The sequence below is a fragment of the Ixodes scapularis genome, unplaced genomic scaffold, assembly GCF_016920785.2.
Source record: "Ixodes scapularis isolate PalLabHiFi unplaced genomic scaffold, ASM1692078v2 PGA_scaffold15__6_contigs__length_5221840, whole genome shotgun sequence".
In the NCBI taxonomy this organism is placed as follows: domain Eukaryota; kingdom Metazoa; phylum Arthropoda; class Arachnida; order Ixodida; family Ixodidae; genus Ixodes; species Ixodes scapularis.
Window position 1 is genome coordinate 1,138,132 of NW_024609841.1, and position 22,842 is coordinate 1,160,973.

Genomic DNA, 22,842 nt, shown 5'->3' on the forward strand with positions numbered 1-22,842 from the left:
TGGCCAGTGCACATAATTTTCATGTGTCCTTCCCAAAACACAGCGATGCAATATTCGTCACCAACACCAATGACAGATATTATCTACAATTGTGAACTGGGACCCTGTGAACTTATTTTATGTATCATGACCACGCAACAGATATTCCTTCCTTGTTAATTCCGGTGTATAACTGGTTGTTGTGTCGATTGGAGTTGGAGGTGCGTTAGGAGAACCAAGGCCTATAGTTTTTTTTTTTTTAAACTCTGGAGCATTTAGAATGAATCTACAGCAGTTCACTTCAATTTGGCTTCCATGTCTAGCCCATCCGACATGGACTGCCAAATAGGGATTCTGCTATGTGATAGCTGGAGTGGACGTAACAGAAAAGCAGAGTATGATTACATGCCTAGAGAAATGAAAACAAGTGTAGAATTTGCCAACAGAGTGATAGGCTTTGCTTCTTACATCCAATCTCTATCATTGTTCCAGGCACTACAGATTTGCAGCCTACAGGCAGTGTGCCCTGTGGCTGTGGAGCCGCTTGGGAAAGAAGAATAGGCGGCCCCTGCCATCCTGTGTGGTCAAGACAATTAGGGGCAGGTACCCTGCTGACGTGTATGCGGGCTACAGGGATGCAGAATAAATTGCGTTGACCTAGAGACCACGCAACCCCCTTCCCTTGTCTCTTCACCCTCCCTGCATGTGTGTGAAGTCGCTCGTAGCCATGAACGGAATCCTCTAAATCACGTGACCTATTATCTACGATATCACGTGACCATAACTATGATCACATGATCGTAGTCAAACCAAAGCCAGTGCACCTACGTCACATTCAGTCACACGACGAAGCCGCCTCGGTGGCTCCGAGGCGAGAGTGCCGGCCTACGGATCCCCATGTGGCGGGTTCGAATCCCGGCCGAGGTGCCTGCAATCTGATGGAGGTATATTGCGGAGAAGGCAGCTTGGTAATCGAGCTTTCGATTGCACGTCAAAAGATCCCCAGGCGGTCGAAATTAATCCTCGGTCCTCCGCTGGGGCGTGCCAGATGCCCGTCGTTGGTTTGGCACGTAAAACCCCCAAATTTGATTTGAGTCGCACGACCGGATTGCTTCATTTTCCTCCTAGAATCCAAAGGCTGTCATCAAAACTACTAGGGCGTGAGAAGTGCTCATTTGGAACACTAACCTAAGCAGTAAAATTTGGCACCCACTAATACCATTTTAAAGTAAAGATAGAAAAAGCACCGATGTCATGTTCGCACTAACAGTGTTGTGCAGTGTACTTCTACTTCTGGATCTGTTCTTTCAAATGGAAAAACTGCATATAACATGGAAAAATCTGACTGCATGAAGCTACAAGATGCTTCCCTACATCAGCCGTCTGAGCGTGCCGGTGCGATGAGGCGAAGAAAGGCGAATTGCGATTGCTGCAGTTTTCAGAGGGACGTGGTCGATTGTTCCGAGGGTCTGGATGACGACGTGGCTAACATGACAAACAAATGACGTTCTGCTTGGGTGACTATAGTCCACTTCAATGCAGCGAACGACGGAGAGGAGGTCGCCTCCTCTCCAGCATTCGCTCTACTAAAGTGGAAAGAGGTGGGAGGAGCTTCCACTTCGTTCTTGACCTGTCACCGACTATAGGCATGCTGTAAATTGTATTACTTTTTTTATTTAGAATTCATTGCCAACCTACATTTCATTACTGTACTCTCAACATGTGCTCTAGTATAGACTTTTCCAGTCCAAGCCTTCTGCGAAATCCTTTTTTTACTTGGCTGTAGAATGCTTTTTGAGCATGCACAATAGATCCCCTGCATGGAATATTCTATGCCTCCACAGCCCAGTTACCCTGGATTTTTCCTCCCGGTGGTAAATAGGATCTGCTTATATATTTCAGTGAATACTACGATTGTTAGTTTATATTGTCGTTATAATTGGCAAGTATACCCTCACATCATGCAAATACTTTGAGGAAATGGCACAATTTCGGTCGGGTTTTTAGTTAGGCATAGTGCAGTATTCTAGTTACATCGACCCATGTATTGACCTCACAATGCAGAAATCATCCAGGGGATCACAAAATTAGTACTACCATCGGCATCACTTGTTTTCAATTATGAAATTATTTCCTTTTGGTCATGCAAATTTCTACACCTTCCAGGTTCTGGTACCGAGAAGTCAAGTTGTTGGAAAATTAATGCAGTTTATTTCAATCGTAAGGTTAGCGAATGTGCCTCACTTATTTGCAAGCAGGTCAATAATGACAGAAGACAAATGTTGCAGACGGGGGGAAAACCGTGGTGTAGACTGGAAAATGCAGCACTGTTTTTAAATTGCCATAAAAAACTTCTGTTAATATTTCCAGTGTTATATGCAACCACCCCACTTATGTTATTGCTGCATTACCAGCCTACCTCCTGGATGAAAACCCCATTTATTGGAAACACGGGCGGGCTGCCCCGCCTCGGTGCAGTCTCCACAGCATGTCCGCTCATCAGCACATGAAAAGAAAGATGGATAAGGCATTGTGTTACAGTCTTCAGAAAAGTGTCGGTTGGGTTCCGAAAATACTTCAATTTTCTAAAACTGCTGCGATGGGCTAAGCTTGTGAACTGGGGATGGGATCTCTGGTGCAGAACTACATGCTATTCAATATAGCACTTGATCCGCCTTCATTGTGGTGTGCCCACAATGAATATGACAATACGGTCACCGATTTCCTCGATCTTGAAAGCTTGCACAAATTATAGCTAGGATCCTGCGTTCTTGAATTTAATTTTTTTTTTAGCAAAATTAGAGGGTGTTTTTTTTGTTTTGTTTTTTTGAACCATCAATTTGGAGCTTCCATTTATGTACGCAAAGTTCGGAGTCTTTCGGCATTTTCGATGAGGCAAATGAAAGGTAGAAAACAGCACTTTGTGAATTTAGTAAAGCAGTATTTTCATATGAGAGCGCCGTATTCATCTACTGTCGTAGAGGGCCTACCTCATTTTTATTATAAGGGGCTACATGGCAACGGAAGTTGACACTGCAATAAGAGGAGAATTGCAAAAATTGTTCGAAGATTCCGGGAAATATAAAGACTGGTGGGGGACCGAAAAATTGAGTTTTTCAAATGAATCTGAATCAGCAAAATTTTAATGGCTAGTGTTTTTTGGAGTTTATCAGGTTTATCTGAGAACGCAGAACCCTAATTACAGCTAATGGACTGGGAAGAATTATAGCACTGGCCTGTCCTCATCTCCTAATTCCTCTACTGTTGGCACTGATGTGCCAACAATAGAGGTGCACCATGCTGGGCTTGAAAAATCCGGCTTGAGAGGGCAGGTGCCAATGCTTGCATCTCTCCATTACGCTTGATCGTGGCCCTAAAATCAAGCATTATCAATAGAGGAGATCTGCATTTCTGTGAAAAATGATTGCAGACAGATCTAATGTCCTCCTTACTGTCGGTCAGGGTGTCCTAACGGAAAACAATGATCTATTTTGCAGCTCGGCTGTTTTCTCTTGGGTCTGTCTGCTTGCATTCGCCGTACGTTCTGCAAAACAAAGCGGTTATTGCCTACCATGGTAGTTTTCATTAGGACGAGGCTCCTGTGTGCTTACCACTGGCAGCATGAAAGATAGAACCAGGTCTTTGCTTCCTGCTGCTGTCCACCTCGTTGACAGACTTTCCAGCCAACAGTGAAAATTCAGACTTGCATAATTACATTCCTAGACATTCCAAGTTGGGCTAGATGGGCGTTCACACTGAAGTTAGTGTCGTCCTCACCGCAAGTTGAGCTGTAGCCTTGAGTCTCGCTGTTTGGTGACTTTTCTGTGAGTCCGACATTGCCACCGGCTAAAGTTCCTTGCCCTCTTTTGAGATAGGCATGCCATGACCAGCTTGATTAGGCCCTAAAATGGAACATTCTCATGAGGAGAGATCTGTATTTCTGTGAAAAATGATTGCGGACAGATCTAATGTCCTCCTTACTGTCGGTCAGGGTGTCCTAACGGAAAACGATGATCCATTTTGCAGCTCGGCTGTTTTCTCCTGGGTCTGTCTGCTTGCATTCGCCGTATGTTCTGCAAAACAAAGCGGTTATTGCCTACCATGGTAGTTTTCATTAGGACGAGGCTCCTGTGTGCTTACCACTGGCAGCATGAAAGATCCAACCAGGTCTTTGCTGCCTGCTGCTGTCCGCCTCGTTGACAGACTTTCCAACCTACAGTGACAATTCAGACGGTTGCATAATTACATTCCTAGACATTCCAAGTTGGGCTAGATGGGCGTTCACACTGAAGTTAGTGTCGTCCTCACCGCAAGTTGAGCTGTAGCCTTGAGTCTCGCTGTTTGGTGACTTTTCTGTGACTCCGACATTGCCACCGGCTAAAGTTCCTTGCCCTGTTTCGAGATAGGCATGCCATGACCAGCTTGATTAGGCCCTAAAATGGAACATTCTCATGAGGAGAGATCTGCATTTCTGTGAAAAATGATTGCAGACAGATCTAACTTCCTCCTTACTGTCGGTCAGGGTGTCCTAATGGAAAATGGTGAACCATTTTGCAGCTCGGCTGTTTTCTCTTGGGTCTGTCTGCTTGCATTCGCCGTACGTCCTGCAAAACAAAGCGGTTGCTTACCATGCAAGGCTGTATTAGGACCAGGGTGTAAGATAGACAGGTGGGGAAACGAGAGCCAAATGAGCGACCGGATTGTGTACCCCTCGGTTTTCTTTTTTTCTGTGGCGCCATCGATGTGGAGCACCGCAAACTCTCACTCCAGGTGGGCGACTGGCTAAACTGACGGAGATGGTTTCTCGTGGATTTTCAATAAAGACTGTCGTGCTCTCTGTTTATTTTGCGCACTCTCCCATAAAGTTCCATGCAAATCCGATTCCGATTTTTTTCCTCTCGCCGCAGCGCCATCTGTTGCAAATCGGGGGTACCCGCAAGCAGACGAGTACACAATCCGGTCACGGCGCTGCGGTAGGCTTCTATGGGCCGTTTCCCCACCTGCTTATCCTGCACCCTGATTAGGACCAAGGTCCTGTGTGCTTACCTGCGGCAGCATGGAAGTCCCGACCAGGGATTTGATGCCGTTACTGGGGACTGTGGCTGAACCTGGACATTCGTGCTGCCACGAGTTCCTCTTTTGGAGGCCTTGTGTAGGCTGCAGTCATCGGTGCCGGGAAGACGACGGTGTTGGCCCTCGATGCAGCAGCCAGGGACCGCCACTGTTTGCTGCTCTCCATTGCCTCCTTGATGAGCTTTCCAACATACTCTAGAATTCAAACCTTTGCATGATAACATTCCTAGGCTCTCTGGACAAGGCATTCACACTGCAGTTAGTGTTATACTCACTGTAAGTGGGATCCGTAATCTCTGGTCGTGCTGTGTGGTGGCCCTTTCGTGCTTTTGATGTTACGACCGACCAACGTGGCTTGCCCTCTCGTGTGACGGCTTGGCAGCGGTTTGAGTTTTCGTTGAAATGGAGGATTGCAAGTCGAGTCCTGCAAGATGGTTACATTTCAGTGATGGTAAAGTGTGCCACTTACAAAGAGTGGTTATTCTGGCATCAATCCAATTCCATTATCTGATCATTAGGAAGAGACTGTCAGGTTTGTCGCATTGTAACCAATGGACTGGATGAAAGTGTCCAAACAAAGGAAATGTGATTGTAAATTGGTTGACTTACTTTGCAAGCATGCCTTCTGGGCTGAAAGCCTGGGACTTCGGGGCGAAGTCTATCAGGACGCTGTGGAACGCCTCCAAAGCATATGTCTGGCCATGTGGAGACATCTGTGCAAGGTCCTTCAGGAGCAGTTTGTTGCCAGTGATGCTCTTGAATTGGTTGTAGGCCTGCGAGTCTGAGGATGATACAAGTTTTAGAAAAACCACCTTCATTTGGAAGAACAAAAACATACTGGGATCCATCCATGGTCGTGTTGGCTCTGGCATGTCACCATGGAGGCACCTTCCATAGGTTCCTTCGTGCCCCGAGTGTTTGTTGATGACATGGTTGTGCATGCTGAGCCAGATGTCGATGAGCAGCTTCTCGTCGCCTCCTGCAGCCCTTGCTGACCAGTACATATGGTTTGTAGCTGTCTGGATCCAGATTTGCAGGTCTTGGCATCCAGCCCGTTTGCTTGCTGCTGTCAGCTTCTTTTTCACACCTAAAATTCAGAGTCGTGTCAGGGAAACCTGCAGCGTGATCGCTGGAAAATAAAGGCTACACGAATGGCCTGTTAGGATTGCTTACTTTTGGAGATGTGCCATATGTCAAAGAAGTGGTCAATCCCGGGTTCGTGCGTCTTCATGTGCTTTCGTGTGGCAGGGTGACGGTCAGTCACCAACGATCGGATCTTGATACCTGCACCATTAGGTTTCCGAAGATAGCAAAAGAATAAGTGATTATGCCAATTTGAACAGAGTGCCTGAAAGGCCGCCGAGTAGTGATATACATGAACTAAGCATGAACATACCTTTCTCCTTGAAGAATTGCAGCTGCTTGAGGAGGCCCTCCTTCTCCATGTTGACACTGGCCATGGCCTGTTCAGACTAAAAAAAGGTGTGAAATGAATATTTTACCAAAATAGTGCATAGCAGTGAAGTAACTGATGACATAACACAAGAGAAAGATTATGAGATTGTTGCAACTGGTTCACGTAAATTCGACTACTTGCCTCTTTTAGCTGGACCTGGACAGAGTGTAGAATCTTGTTGATTTGCTCGACGTGGACTGTGTACGTCAGGTACTTGGCACAGAACCCAGGGGAGTCAAATCTCCCGTCAGCAGAGATGTCCACCTCTTTGTTCTGCAACTCGTTGAGAAGTTCTTGTTGCTCTTGCAGCCAGACCTGTTCATGCAGATAAATATTGCTTTAGAAAGGCATGGAGCATACTACAATAGTCCCATCTGTTTATGTATGCATAGTGTAGTGTTGTAGAATGAATGACTGAGTGAAAGAAAAAGGAAAGCACAATGCAGCGAGTTTGAATGTGACTTAGATTGTGCTAGGTTGTGATTTGTGTTTTTATGTTTGTGTATTTCATAAAAGAGGCAGCAGGCCGCCCGTTACCTCGAAGCTGCCCTACCCTTTTCCATTCTGACAACCACCCTCTGTCTCTTGACTCTCACGGGGAACCTGACTCACTCAACCCAATGCCAGACAGGGAACTGCCCCAGGATACTACACATAGCAGAAATAAATTAAAGTATCGTGGATTTAGTAGCCCATGGCACATATGTAACATGATGTATAAAATTTTATCTCTTAGCACTATACCATTGAAGTGGCATACTACAAGAAGATATTTATTCATTTAACCGAAGTGTGACTGGGGCTCCAGTTTTGTACCTCATTGGAAAATTGGGTATATGGGAAAAAAATGCAGTTGCAGTGTCCCGGAATATTGCTCACCTTGTGGATTGCAGGTAGAGCGAAGGCCTTCCGATGCTCGTAGAAGCTCGAGTCGGAGATGACCTGCACGTTCATATGGCGTAGCATCCGCAGCGTAGGGGCAATCTTCACTCCAGAGAAGACCAGGTGGCTGGTCAGCAGTATGTTCCCTGCTGGTCTGCCGTTGACGATGGGCTGGCTTTTCCATGTGCGCACGTGCTCCACAGGGCAGATGCTGTAGACTGTGATCAGTGTGCCGGTAGTTTCGATCGTTGTTTGGCACAGTCTTGAGCACTCTTGGCACGTCTTGAAAAGCTCCCTTAGGCAGCTCTCGAACACCAGAAACTGGCGCTCTTCTTCTGGTGGTGGTGGTGGAGCTGATGCACCATGCTCGATTCTGAAATGGGATCATGTGAAGCATTCTTTACAGATTCTATGTGTTTATATGCACAACTTACCTCTCGTAATCCTCGCTGTGAGACGGAGAGTAGGTTGCGTCAGAGTCTGGCATGTTGCTGGGAACAGGAGATGTGCATTCATATGGCACCCCACTGCTACAAGTGGAGAAGGCAGACTCGGGTGGATGCGACTGTGCAGGCACGTCTGCGACAGGGACAGGTGGCACCACTGCAGGGATGTTTGTTTCAGCAGTACAGTCCCTGAGGGTCATTTCTGCCTCGCAGGGTGCAGGCAGTCCAGTTGCCGAGGCCTGAGTCTGCAAAGGGCACTGTTTATTACACATTTCATATTTTTAAAATTAAAGGGTGCAACTCGAGCACTCCACACAATGCCGTCACCGCGGCAAACATCCTTGATGCCTAGTTTTTTAGCTGATGGCAAACATCCATGAATTGTTTTGTAGCCTTTCCATAGCTTAGAATTTCATGCACTCAACCAAAGCTCTCACTGTAATACAAATCTAAGGGATGCCTCACTCTTTATATTTGTTTTTATAACTTACATTACCATCTATATTTTCAGTCTCTAGCTCAGCAACAATAAATGTTCATGTCGCGATATGATGTCACATTACATACATACGTAAAGCTGCAGCTTGACATGTATTTACCAACCACTGAAGGAAATGCAACCAACGAGCACTTATAGCCGCAAGTGGGAAACATACAGCAACTGCCATGAGTTCTCAGTGTCCAGAAGTGCCACCAAGCAACAAAATCATGGCGTGCATTTGCTATGTGCATACAAATTTGCAAACGCGGGTTTGCACGCAATCGTGGGTGCAGGATTGTGAGAAGAAAAAAAAAAACTGAGTTTGCTCACAAGAGTAGATATAAAAGAAAACCTGCTTGTTAGTAGTCACGGACACTTGGAACTTTGCTAAGCTGATACGAAAGGGTTCCTGTCTGTAAACAAGCTGGGAAAACATGTATTGACTTTGGGTGGGTCAATAGCAGAGGGGGGTGGTGATGGTGGTACCATTAGAGGCGATTTATGACTCTGTCCTTTTATCTTATTTGTTCGTGTTTTCTTTTTACAAATGAGTTCGATCCTGCAGATGGTGCATGCTGATAGGGTTCTTCGTTTTCGGGTAAAACCCGATAATACCTAATTTTTCTCCCCCGAATAGTTCTGATGAAAATCGGGTTAAACCCGATTTCTCCCCGAAAAGCAGTGTTGAAATCACCTGACTTGATAGAAAATATGAACCATTCTGGATCTGTTTAATTCCTTGGTCATCAGTTGATGGTTACAATTTTCTTCGATTTGCGTGACCTCCGCAAAGATTCACTTCAGAGCCGATCAGAAGGTAGAAACATATCCTATGCCTATATAATATATTTTGTTTACTTTTGTTCATGTAAATAACACATTGCACGTATTTGTAATCGATAAAGAAATCCCGAAAAAAAATCCGAATTTCGGAATGGTTTCTGGAAAAACCCGATTTCTTCCCGATTATCGCCCGGAAAAATAGCGCCCGATTTTTTCCCCCCCGATTTTTGAAAAATATAAAACCCGAAAATGAAAACCCCATGCACCGCACCATTCGCGCGATAAGCTCTCGAACCGCTAGTCCGGAACATTAGGCACCACTGATCGACTTGACGAATGCCATGTGGATTCCCATGTTACACAAATGCCTCCTCAGTTCTTAGTTCAGAATATAGATACCAGAAGCAGCCGCACTGCGCAACGCAGAATGCCATGTTCGTGACACTCCCAAAAATATTTGAGCCATCGAAAAACTCACCACGGCTTTTTGGCGCTTTGGGGGAGGATCGTCGGTCTCATCGGCGACGGGAAGCAGAAGCGTCGGCACAGCATCTGATCGAAGACGGGAACGACGCAGGTCGTCCTTTCGGAAAGCAGTCGGCCCGAAATGTTCGGCACAAAAACGGGGAATGAGAGGCAGGTTCTCAATGTCGTGCCCTCGCCCGGCGCAGCGTAACCACGCAGTCCTTCGTGGTTCTTTCTCCGGCAAAGAGAAGAATCGCAAGCCCTTGCGAACGTTCTTCCCAGTTTGATGGCGGCACGTCTTGACGAAACAAACGTTCGGCATTTCAGGGAAATCGCTCACTCAAAGGATAAAAGAAACTACTGCAATACGCAGTCGCATTCCACAGATGACAAGGAAAAGTTTGACTCATTCACGTGGAAGGATCGCAAAGCTGGCTTCGGAGTCGGGATCCACGGGAAGAAGGAACACGTGTGTCGCAAACGCACGCTTGCACACGCCCCGGGAAGCAGACGACCCGACGCGCCGACGCATCACCCCCTAGCAACAAGCTTGCGGGGAGAAAACATAGTTCGCTGGCTTTGGAACGATAATTGCAAACTATGTTTCCCGCACCACAATCAGTTTACGTTTTTCTCAAACTCTAATTTACAACAAGCTTAAAAAGTATTGCAATAATAACGTTCGCATTCACCGCGAGATGCAGCATTTCCATTGGTCAAGTTTTAGCGATGGCCAGGGAATGGGCGATTGTCTTTCAAGAGAAAATAGTAACGATATATTTCTACTGCCATTTACTTAATAAACGGTTTTGTACTCTAAAACTTTGTATACATATTAACTTGCACCTACTACGCAATATAACAACATAAACAGACGATCGCAGAAAGCTCCGGAGGGCACCTTTAATGTATGTCGATTAAAACAGAAACATTCACGTTGCGTCAAATGAGTTTCGTCGTAACCAGCGAACGTCGCCGCGTCGGCCGCGACGCCATCGCCAGCGTAACCAAAATCAAAAACAAAGCAAGCTGCAAACTTTCGGGCGGTTTCAGGCCTTTAGTGCCTTCGAAGAACGTTCTCCGAAAAACAAAAAGTGTCTCAGATGTCGCCGTGCCCATGGACCGAGCTGTGGGTTTTGTGTCTACTTGGTGAGTACTCGTCTATTCGCTTGACTTTTTCAGTGCTTCCTTTTCGGAGCGTTTGTGAAGTGTCCTTGTGTGTGTGTGCAGGAAGCGTGAAGGCGAACGCGGCGAACGTGTGGGGCTCCTTGTCGCACACGTGCTTTGCGCATGGGATGACCTTCGAGCTTTTCCCGAGGAAGTCCCGCAACCGACCTGTCAGCACGGCCTGTCAATGAGCGAGCAGTCCGATTGCGGGAACGCACACAGAGGCGAAGGTCCCACCGAAGCCGGAGGGGGGGGGACGGGACTTCGTAAGTGTATCGGGAGCTTTATCTCGTGGATCGGTGGACAAGGCGAGTTCTACAAATCGGGTGGCGCCTTGGTACGGCTGTGGTACCACCTAACTAGGCGGTGTGTTTCGCGGAACCCGACTGCTATGGTACCCATTATGTGCTGGCGCTCGTATTTGCACCCCGTTTGCTTTTACTGCGGGTGTTCGAAATCAGGTTCGTTTCTCTGCATTGTTGATGTTGCTTTCGAAGAGGTCTTTTTTGACTAGGGCACAAACTTTTTATACAAAATGCTGTATATGTTGCAGTTATTTGGTAGCCCTCTGGCTGTAGTGTATTGTGAAGGTTGTGGGAAAAAACGCGCATTGAGTAATTACAAAAAGATATACCGGGTGTTTTTGCGAAGACTTTCAAAAATCCTAAAAATTAGGGCGATTGAACAAAGAAGAAGCTCTCTTCGGGAACAAACTACGAGCCACGGCGGACGGCAGGAATTGCCAAAAACCTACTAATTTGCCAGATAATTAAAACTTGTTAATTAACTTTTTAATTAGTGGAAATAGACATATGATTCCAATTAGAAAGTTGCTGAACGTTATTGAAAACCACTAAATCAGTCATTTTCAGAAAGACTTCAAGCGCTTGAGAAGAGTAGTAGCGCACTAAAATTACCACTTGTGGAGCAGGTACAAGGCTGGGGCTAGATAAGAGGCAGAAAAATCGCGCGGGCGCCTTACCGCAAACGCTAGCCTTGTACCTGCTCCACGAGTGGCAACTTCAGTGCGCTACTACTCGTCTCACGCGCTCAAAGTCTTTCTGAAAATGACTGATTTAGTGGTTTTCGATAACGCTCAGCAACTTTCTAATTGAAACCATATGTCTATTTCCCCTAATTAAAAAGTTAATTAACAAGTTTTAATTAATTATGTGGCTAATTAGTAGGTTTTTGGCAATTCCTGACGTCCGCCGTGGCTGGTAGTTTGTTCCCGAAGAGAGTTTCTTCTTTTTTCAATCGCCCTAATTTTTAGGATTTTTGAAAGTCTTCGCAAAAACACCCGGTATATATATAATGTAGTGTCGAGTACCGTCCGACGGCACTCTTGCAGAACGTTCACGTGCCTTGCAGTGGCACTCCACTCACGTCTTCAAGTGCCGTCCGAAAGTCTTATGTAAAGCGAATTGTCAAAACGAGTTTTTCGAAGTTGTAGCGTAGCTTATTGGAAATTGTAGCATAGCTCGCCTCATAGGCAGCGTACCCGGATTCGATCCACAGTGTGGGCTTACTTTTTAAAATCTTTTTCTCAAACATTTTGTTTTGTCGAGGCATTTGGCGATATTTACGTCATTTCTTTTTTACCATTAACACTGGGGAAAAAAAAGGATGTTGTCGACGAAACTTTGCTTAAAGGGGGCCCTGCAACAACTTTTTGACTGGTTCTTAATTAACACCGAATTTGAGCGCACTGAACGTAGTAACTTAATCTTTTCCCAAATTTCGCTTTATTTTAAAAGTTATAGGCAATTTAGAATTACAAAAACAAACAAAAAATAATTTCTTTCATGACGTTGTAGGTCCTGGCTTGAGTGGCCGTGAACTAGAGGAGTAGTGAGCTCATCGAGCGCTCACGGCTGCTGCACTCCGTGTCGACGGCTCGAGAGGGCGCTACTAAAGCATATTCTGGATAGGCTGTATGAGACGGGTGGCCAGGGCGGCTTGCATTGCATTTGCTGCGCGATTAAGGACTAATTTGGCATAACACTTCATTGGCCACAAACTGCAGCAAACACGGTGTAAAGATCAGTTCAGAACGGGAGCCACTTCGCGCTGCCATACCGCCAAACGGCCAAATCGCCAGCCAAGCCCGTGCTGAAAGCCTTCGGAACGCTCGGAACCGGTCGATTCCTCGATCCGGTATACGACCGCAGCGCCGCCGCGTACATCCGGGACCTTTCTACGCTCGCTGTTCGTCGGAGCCTCATCCCACAAGCCTTTTCTAATATGCGCCGTTTTTTCCGCCGCTTGGTGGCGGGTTTGTCGACGAGTCTTTTCTTGTTTCCATACTTTATAAACTGCATTTGTTTCTTTTCTGATCTAAATTACCAAACAAAAACTACTTTCATACATAACTGAAACGGTTCGCGACACTTATATTTTGTATTTCGACTAAAAAAAAGCTTTAGCGGCTCTGACCAGTGGTAAGCCCAGGACCAAAGACGTTACATATTGCGCGCTTTCGGCGATGCCGGTCGCCCTCATAAATGGAGGAGGTTTCCGCATCTTCCGGTTAAAATATGACTCACTGATATTTAGTTACTCTCTCCGTGCCCGCTGACTTGCCCGAACCCCAAGAGACGTGGAAACCGCAAAGAAGGTATGCGCTTAAATATGATTGCAGGGCCCCTTTAACAAAATGGTACGGGCGTCCCTTTCCGGAGGTCAACGGGGGACAGCGGGGCTCGGTATGGGACAGAGGGGCTGGACGCTGCGAGGCGTCATGTGCATTGGGGCCAAGTAGGTTAATAGTTTTGTAATTAGCAGCCGCATACTGTTGCCGCGAGGCGGCATGAATGTATGTGGGAAGTTGGTTAACGAGCTCCCCAGGGATACATGTGCTGTTCGACTTTCTTTCGGACGGCACTGTAGACAGCCAAAAAAACAGCAGAAAATGAGGTGTTTCAAACAACTTTCTTGAAGAGATCGTGAACTGATGTTTCAACTACTTCCTCGTCAGCTTTCCTCCTCAGTACATAAGCAGAGTGAGAAACCATGTGGTCGTATTTCACTGAAACCCAAAGTTCTGCCAGCAGTCTGAGAGCCGGCATGGGCAAAGCCCTACATAAATTTCACACTTCACATTTTTGCAAGTGCTGACAACCATGAAGGGAGCGACGGGACAAGCGATGGCGACCCTTTTTGCTATCGCTCAGCCGCACGACGAGGCACACTGCATGAAAGCAACTGGAGCAAGCGACCAATGTGATGAGCGACGTTTTCTTGTAATTCAAGACCGAGCAGCGTTACAAGCGACAGTGAGAAATCTCCGTCGCTGTTGCCGATGCTCGTCTCGTTGCTCACTAAATCGCTTACATTACGGTCTAGCCTTAATTGTCTGAAAGCGAGAGACACCTGCCACGAGTGAGTACCGTGCTGCCACTCACTTCCAAGTGCCTCTCATTTCAGGGCTACACTGCCATTTGCTTCCAAGTCCTGCACGGGCCTCCTGCTCAGGCGCTTTGATGCCACTTACGAAACTAGCACAAACTCGTCAAGGGGGTTTAGGTGGGGTTAGTCATCCGGTGTGTTTGCCGCACTATTCTTTACGGTGCCTCGACAGTCCACAGTCACTTCACAGTAACAAGTTAGGACGCCATGATGGCAGCGGCACTTGTACCTGCTTGTCTTATTCACTAGAGGTTTGAAGACCAACTGCAGACTTTCGGCAGCATGACACTTTCGGTTTTGTAACATCATTGTTGCTTCCTTGGGACAACTCTTAATACGTGGGAGGAACAAGATGGCAATTGCGCCAGTGGAGAATACGTCCAGGCACTATACCTGTACTAAAACTTGCTTGATCACCTATTTATTTATGATTATCTTTACACTTGCAGCGTTACCTCCGAGGCGGGGATGCCCGACCAGAAGAAAAATTTGACAGGGCCATAGGCAAGGCCAAGTTCGACTCGCGCTGCTGATCCTGTTTTCCCGGGGCCTCTACAAGGGCGAGGACCTGGTCGATAGGAGTGTGACAGGCCAACCTTCCAGGCGTGACAAAGTATGGCGCCGTGGGAGGGAAGCCCATTACACCTGTCAAAGTGGATGCAACTGCAGGTGCGAGCCTTGCTGCATGTCCGCCTTCCCGGTTCTAAACTATGTAGAAATTGGAAGGTTCAGCATCGTGCATTATATAGGTTTTATAGACCATACGCGAAATAGCTCTTGGGTATCATCATCATGCCGCTCGGAGCGACATGTGGTGGGTTTTGATATCTTGAATGTGCAAATGCCACTATACCTCGTCTCGCCTCAGCATGAACTAACTGCAAAAGCTGTGCAAGCGCAAGCGGGTAGCCTTGGCCGGAGGATGGAACCGCAGTATGTGTGCGTCCACAGGTTTCCAATGTCAACGGCAGAAGCTTCCGAGGGTGTCCCAAGCATGCGCCAGCAACTTCGGGAGGATACATGGGCACTGCTATCTTGGATTTCCAAGATTAAAGAAAATGAACACAGTTGGCAAAAACTTGAGTCTTAAGGTTCACACTCTTGCAACTGAGTACGACCGAGAGAGACGAGATCTGTTAAAACTTCTTAAAAGTTCTTAGGACGAGGGTACATACTGGGGGCATTCTGGCACCATCTATGCGTTGACCCTGGAACTGCATTTTACAAGAGCGAAGGTTTCGCGGAATTTCCAAGGTCAAACATGTGTAATACCTGTAGGAAAGGCTTGTTTATAACGTTGACAAAAGTTTTTCGAGCCAAGAAAGAAAGGATAATGCGCAAGAGAAATAGTAAATATGCCGGACCGCCGAGTTTACACTGCTACCCAATAGATGGTGCCAGTGTGTCCTCTCGTAAGAAGTTTTAAGGAACCCAATTTTAAGAGGTCGCAAGAGTGTGAACGGGCCTTTAGAGAACCATGCAGTGAACGGAAAACTTAACAGTTCATGCATTCTTGGCATTTCATCAGGTTGTCGGCAGGCCTCTTCACGATCTATAATATGTGCATTACTTTGGTATTTGTTGATTTTTCTGGAAACGGGTGCCAGCATAGACAATCCTAATTATATTCGTGCATCTGTACAACTTTTTTTGTTATTTTATTTTAAAGCTTGCTATTTAGTTTTGAAAGAACTTCGTGGTTCCCATGGCGAAGTTGCAAACATTATATTGGTATGCTCAAAACCAGCCCAAGGTCAGAACTAATCATCTAAAAAAAATAATGCGACCAGAAACAATGTCATTTATTATGTTGTAGAGCTAGGCCTCGCAAATATTAGCCAAATCAGGTCCACTAGTACCCACCCATGTAGGAGGGTGTCTTTAGTGCCCATGCTTGTTGTTTAATTAGACCTTGAACATGGTTCCTTACTATGTAGGACTTGCATTACGAATGAGTTTTCTAGTTAACGGTGGTGTTCCTGTTAACAAACCATTGTATTAGGTAGGTAGAAAATAAGAGTGAAGTGAACTTTACTCTTTAATGGCAAGTAGGTTCATATGGAATCATTTTTGCTTCAGTGGAGGCTCAAGTATGCACGACACTGAAGGGACTTTCCTTTCAGTCAACGGAGACAAGGGTACCACAAGAGCCAGCGAGGGAAAGAGAACGGGACCTCTTGGTGTCAACGCCTTGCCGCCTGCGTGGGTGTGCCCCGAACCGTGCAGTTTTTGCCGAGGTAAACAATTCGGCCTTTTGAAAGTTTTGCGGATAAAAAAAAACATGACTCACTTGCATGCCTTGCTGTAAACAATCCATTGCAGCACTGAAATTCTTGAGTTGCAGATAATGTCACAGGTAGGATAGATAACCTCTACATTCTCGGAGGTCTGTAGACAAAGGGGCTGCCCAAAGATTACACAGCAGGATGGTGCCCCGCTACAGAGCACCAGTATATGTCGTACCATAGCCTCCTTTATACTGACAAAACCTGGCAGATTGTCACGAGAAGCGGTCGCCGAAATGGAAAAGGTGAAGTGGCATACAACGGAGAAGAGTCTCGCCGTAGCGGACGCGAAACACGAAAAAAGTATGTTTTGGGTCCTCGCCACTGCAAAAGCTGTGTGCTGACGTCCAGGTTCCGCGAGGAATGGCTCTTTAATGCTCTGTGCTACCAAATCCTCACGCTCCAAAATCTGACCAGGCACTCTATGACTCCGTCGTCGAACTGGCAGGCTTTGTGAGTTTAGAGGTGCTATAATCATACTCTAATCCACTTTACTCCTTTTTTTTTTTTCAGGGGGAGGGCATCTTTTTGTTTGCATTCTTAAAAAAGAGGGTTAGACTGTTGTGATTAAATTGGTGTGGACAACCACTAACTAGCTCTGTTTGCTGTCGTCAGGGCCTACGCTATTCTTATCAATTCCAATCTTCGCAAAAGAAAAGATAGGGGAAGGTACAAAACCGGAGGAAAGTTGAGCCGTTTACGTGGTCGATGTAACTACTCATGCTAAAGATAAATCACATGTAACTATGGTTGTTTGAGATAAATCTGTTTGAAAGTGTGTCTTCGCTATGCCAATCTGTAAACATATTTTTCTTTAAAGCTGGAGACCAAGTGACACAAGTATCATCGCTGTCTTCTCAACTGGTTATTTCAATATTTTATTAGGAGTACTTGGCCATGACTTAAAACAAACCAAAGACCAGAGTCGGGCTCATGTTGGCCTTAAGCTGAATTTTGCCAGAGAAATAAATGCTGAAACTAGACAACATAATTCAAAGCAAACTTTCTGCAGCGACAAAGAGTTGGAAATAGTTACTGAAAGAATAGGGGAAGCAGTTTCGGGGCAACGGTATACAGATTGGACCTACGAGAGCCTAACCAGGCTTTTTGCTCTGGAACTAGACAAAGTTCAGAGTAAACGAAAGGGGAAGCAAGGACATAGACCAAAAAGCTGGTGGGACAAAGAAGTGAAGCAAGCGATACAAAAACGTCAAGAAGCCTATAGAGAACACAGGTATTCTAAGCGCAGTGGGGATTCCGAAACGGAAGTAAAGTGAAAATGGGACACTTTTATAACTTGTCGCCGAGAGGCATCCAGTTTGATCAATGCGAAAATTCAGAGAAAGGGTGAGGAATGGATGAGTAATGTAAGCAAGAAAGATAGAAACGCAGCTAAGAAGTTTTGGGAGCACTTGAACTCACTCGGTGAAACGACGCAAGCTAGACAGAGGTTCATACTCTCGCGTCAGGGAGATCAATTAGAGGGAGATGGTGCGTTACGATATATAGGAGCAGTGATAGAGGAGAAATATCGGGAACGGGTACTTGTGGAAGATAGGAGAACCGAAGGAAGTAGCAGTCCAGCTTGTGATATCGCGGATTTTGGACAAACAGAATGGGAAAAGGCAGAACGAAGAGTCCCTAGTGGCACGTCGACAGGCACAGATGGGATCCCAATCAAGCTGGTGAAGAATTTGGGTCCTAAATCTAAGGCAAAACTAAGGGATGTAGTGAGCGCTATGATAACAGAAGGAAATATTCCAGATGAATGGAGGTTTAGTAGGATGAGTATGATATATAAGGGAAAGAGAGATATTTCTGATATTAGGAATTATCGCCCCATAACCGTGACACCAGTTATTTACAGGTTGGTAATGCAGATTATAAAGCACAGACTGGAGGAATGGGTAGATTGCGAGGGCATACTGGGCGAGTTACAGAACGGGTTTCGGAAACAAAGAAGGTTGGAGGACAATATATTTTCTCTAACACAGTGTATAGAAATAGTTCAAAAACAAAACAGACAGCTCTGGCTGGCATTTCTGGATATCAAGGGTGCATATGACAATGTGAACCAAAGGAACCTGTGGGACATACAGGAGAGCTTAAACCTAGATTAAGGACTAACAGCCCTATTAAGGAACATTTACAAAGATAATAAGGTGATTATAACATGGGAAGGAAAGGAGACGGGTGAAATAGAGGTAAGACGAGGCCTTAGGCAGGGGTGCCCATTATTGCCTTTGCTGTTTATGTTGTATCCGAGAGGATTGGAGGATAGACTAGAGAAGAGTGGGCTTGGATTCAACCTTTTGTACAGTAAACTAGGCCAAAAAATTTAGCAATCCTCACCGGGATTGATGTATGTGGATGATATTGTACTAATGGCTAACAACAGGACAGAGTTGCAGGAATTAATGAGCATCTGTGGTAAGGAAGAAGAGGAATTAGGTTTAGAATTCAGTAGTGAAAAATCAGCAGTCATGATTTTTAACTGTGATGAAGTTGAGAGGCTGAAAATACAGAATATTACAGTTAAGAGAGCTAGTAAATACAAGTATCTAGGAGTATGGACATGTGATGGTGCAGAATATCTCAGTGAGCATGAAAAGTATATAATAGGTAAGGGCAACAGAAATGCAGCTGTAATGAAAAATAGAGAACTTTGGAATTACAACAGGTATGAGGTGGTGAGAGAGATCTGGAAAAGGGGTCATGGTGCCTGGCTTGACTTTTGGAAACGCAGTGCTATGCATGAAATCCGAAGTGGATGCAAGACTAGAAATAAAACAGCGCGGAGTAGGTAGACTGGCTTTGGGGGCACATCACAAAACGCCAAACCAGGGAGTACAAGGAGACATGGTTGGGCGTCTTTTGAGAGCAGGGAAGTGGTGAGCAAGATAGGATTTGAGGATCGGTCGAGGCAAATGGATAGGGACCAATGGGCACGAAAGGTTTTCAGCTATTTATGCATGAGTAGTATAGACACAAGGTGGAGACAGCGCACTAGGAAATTAAGAGGAAAGTTTTTAGGCTATAGTGGAGATACGGAAGAGCAGGTCTCAGTTAAGAAGAAAGTTAAGGCCACAGAAAGAGATCGGTGGCTAGACGGAATGCAGACAAAGACGGCTCTGGAAAGCTATAGATTAAACAAAACAGTTATTGCCAAAGAAAGCATTTATGACGACTCTACGGGAAGCTCGTTGTTTGAGGCGAGGACGGGTGTTCTGCGAACCAGAACATACAGAGTGAGGTACCAGGAAATGGATACAGTGTGCACTGGTTGTGGAGAGGAGGACGAGACGGCTGAGCACTTGATAATATACTGTAAAGGGTTTCACCCTATGCCTACTGAAGACAACATGAATTTAATAAAGTCATTGGGTTTTAGAGACAGCGAAGGGAAAGTGGATTTCAAGACTGTAGAGATTACCAAGCCAAGATTAAGTGAATGGTGGCAGAAAGCGAGAGAAAACTAGGTATTTTCTTATTAACTGATGGCAAGGGGTTTCATAGCCCCACTTCCTTTGCGGTGCGGAGTGAATATAGATTTCACATATAAATATTCTAAGCTTAAATGGTGAAACAAAATGGCTAAGTGGCATAAGCTACCGTCCGATCCAAAGGGCTCAGCCGGATTCATCCATCTATCCATCCGTTGTAAGAGGTTTTAAGGAACCCAGTTTTAAGAGGTCGCAAGAGTGTGAACGGGCCTTTAGAGAACCATGCAGTGAACGGAAAACTTAACAGTTCATGCGTTCTTGGCATTTCATCAGGTTCTCGGCAGGCCTCTTCACGATGTATAATATGTGCATTACTTTGGTATTTGTTGATTTTTCTGGAAACAGGTGCCAGCAGGTAGGGCATAGACAATGGTAATTATATTCGTGCATCTGTACAACTTTTTTTGTTATTTTATTTTAAAGCTTGCTATTTAGTTTTGAAAGAACTTTGTGGTTCCCATGGCAAAGTTGCAAACATGATATTGGTGCACTCAAAACCAGTCCAAGGTCAGAACTAATGCCAAGGCATATAAAAAAAATAATGTGACCAGAAACAATGTCATTTATTATGTTGTCAAGGTAGGCCTCGCAAATGTTAGCCAAATCGGGTCCACTAATGCCCACCCATGTAAGAGGGTGTCTTTAGTGCCCATGCCTGTTGTTTAATTAGACCTTGAACATGATTCCTTACTACGTAGGACTTGCATTTTGAATGAGTGTTCTAGTTAACGGCGGTGTTCCTGTTAACAAACCATTGTATTAGGTTGGTAGAAAATAAGAGTGAAGAAGTGAACTTTGGTCTTTAATGGCAAGTAGGTTCATATGGAATCATTTTTGCTTCAGTGGAGGCTCAAGTATGCACGACACTGAAGGAACTTTCCTTTCAGTCGACGGAGACAAGGGTACTACAAGAGCCAGCGAGGGAAAGAGAACGGGACCTCTTGGTGTCAACGCCTTGCCGCCTGCGTGGGTGTGCCCCGAACCGTGCAGTTTTTGCCGAGGTAAACAATTCGGCCTTTTGAAAGTTTTGTGGATAAAAAAAAACATGACTCACTTGCATGCCTTGCTGTAAACAATCCAATGCAGCACTGAAATTTGTGAGTTGCAGATAATGTCACAGGTAGGATAGATAATCTCTACATTCTCAGAGTTCTGTGGACAAAGGGGCTGCCCAAAGATTACACAGCAGGATGGCGCCCCGCTACAGAGCACCAGTTTATGTCGTATCATAGCCTCCTTTATACTGACGAAACCTGGCAGATTGCCACGAGGAGCGGTCGCCGAAATGGAAAAATGTGGGGTGGCATACAACGGAGAAGAGTCTCGCTGCAGCGGACGCGAAACACGAAAAAAGTGGCACCATGACAGAACAGCACACGACAAAACAGCACGCGACAAAACAGCACGGTCAAAACAGTACGCGTCATGACAGCACAGCGTCAAAACAGCACGGCGACAAAACAGCACGCGTCAAAATAGCACGCGACAAAACAGCACAGCGTCTAAACGGCACAGCGACAGAAGAGCACGTGCCAACACAGCGCGGCGTCAAAACAGCACAGCGTCAAAACAGCACAGCGACAAAACAGCACAACGTCAAAAGGGCACAGCGACAGAAGAAAACGGCGTCAAAGCCGCAACACGACAAAACAGCACTGTGTCAAAACAGGAGATTGACAATATAGCTAGGGTTTGGCATTTTCGGTTTTTATTATTTTTATATTCGGCATACTTTTGTTCTGTTTGGAATAAACACCGTTGTTATTCCAAACAGAAATTTTCGGTTTATTTCGGTGAATATTTGTTGGCTCATAAACTTCTCGGTTCTTTTCTGTGTATTGACGAAAACCAGCATACTGACGAAAATGCAGTATTTAAAAGCGTTTGTTTAAAATGAATAGTGAGTAAACCAGGTACTGGTTTCCTCTTTTGTTGCTATCTGTGGCAGCCGACGTGACCTGTTCTGCCAGGCGCACTGGGACCCTATCGTGATCTGACATTATTGTCGTGTGCTCGTATTTGTGCGTACACTGGACGTATTTGAGCTTCACTAACACTTCGGTCGGAGAGGCAAATATAAAAAAATCCAGAAATTTGGAAGCATTGTACTTAGTGCGTTTTTTCGCCATTTTCACGACTGCGAGGGGTGGTAAATTCGCACCAACCACAGAAACGACAATAAAACAATCGTATGTATGCCCTCCAATAGTAGACGGAAGCTAGGGGTGTCAAAAATGTGCGGCATTTACGGACGCTCTTGATTTTCATTGTTCAGTTCACGATTAAACTCTCTTCGGCACACTATTTCATATCAGGTGAAAAACCCAGATATCGTCCTGAAGACCCTTGGACCCCCGGAGCTTTTGTTGAACGTTGAACCGATCTAGGAGACAAGCTGAAAACTGCGAAAGGAAGTGGCATACGGTCAGTAATGAGTTGTAGCATAACCCCCCCCCCCCCCGGCCTCTCCAAACTCCCTCGAAAATACTGACTTCCTTCAGTTAAAACCGAATTTAAAAACATTAATTCGGCGTACTTTTACCGCTTTTTATTCGCTTTAAGCCGAAAACGTTGAACCTTATATATAGCGCATTTATTTAAAAAAATGTATGTCTCAATGTAGGCAATGTAAACGAATGGAGAGTCAGCCAATTCGTAGAAAGCCAACTCGTCGACGGCCAATTTTTCAAATCTGTTTTCTTGGGAGCAAGTTCGGAGGGGAGGGGGGGAGTATATTCGATGGGCACATGAAGGCTCCCTGGGCAGTACCGAAGCCTTTGCTTGTGCGAATTCTGGATATTTCTCGAGCAGTTCTGCTAATTTTGACGCGCAAGTTTGCTAACAATGTCGTCTACAAAAAAAAAAAACGAGTTAATCGGATGGCTTGTTTCTGCTTAACCGGTTTTCCCTCGAT

At 45.5% G+C, this 22,842-nt stretch overlaps 1 protein-coding gene and 1 long non-coding RNA gene across 2 annotated transcripts; both read right to left on the reverse strand.

Annotated features, from left to right (window-relative positions):
- Positions 1 to 2,261: 2,261 nt before the first annotated feature.
- Positions 2,262 to 3,750, reverse strand: LOC121835630. The gene is made up of 3 exons (XR_006077683.1): positions 3,591 to 3,750; positions 3,432 to 3,523; positions 2,262 to 3,352 (listed from the first exon to the last, which is right to left on the reverse strand). It is a non-coding gene; the product is annotated as an uncharacterized LOC121835630 (long non-coding RNA).
- Positions 3,751 to 5,050: 1,300 nt separating this feature from the next.
- On the reverse strand, positions 5,051 to 10,026 carry LOC121835631. Its single transcript, XM_042290062.1, has 10 exons — positions 9,579 to 10,026; positions 7,825 to 8,081; positions 7,388 to 7,763; positions 6,650 to 6,823; positions 6,449 to 6,524; positions 6,226 to 6,336; positions 5,891 to 6,139; positions 5,662 to 5,833; positions 5,328 to 5,476; positions 5,051 to 5,247 (listed from the first exon to the last, which is right to left on the reverse strand). The coding sequence occupies exons 1-10, from the start codon at positions 9,885 to 9,887 to the stop codon at positions 5,066 to 5,068; spliced, it is 2,055 nt and encodes a 684-aa protein (XP_042145996.1). The 5' UTR covers positions 9,888 to 10,026; the 3' UTR covers positions 5,051 to 5,065.
- Positions 10,027 to 22,842: the final 12,816 nt, after the last annotated feature.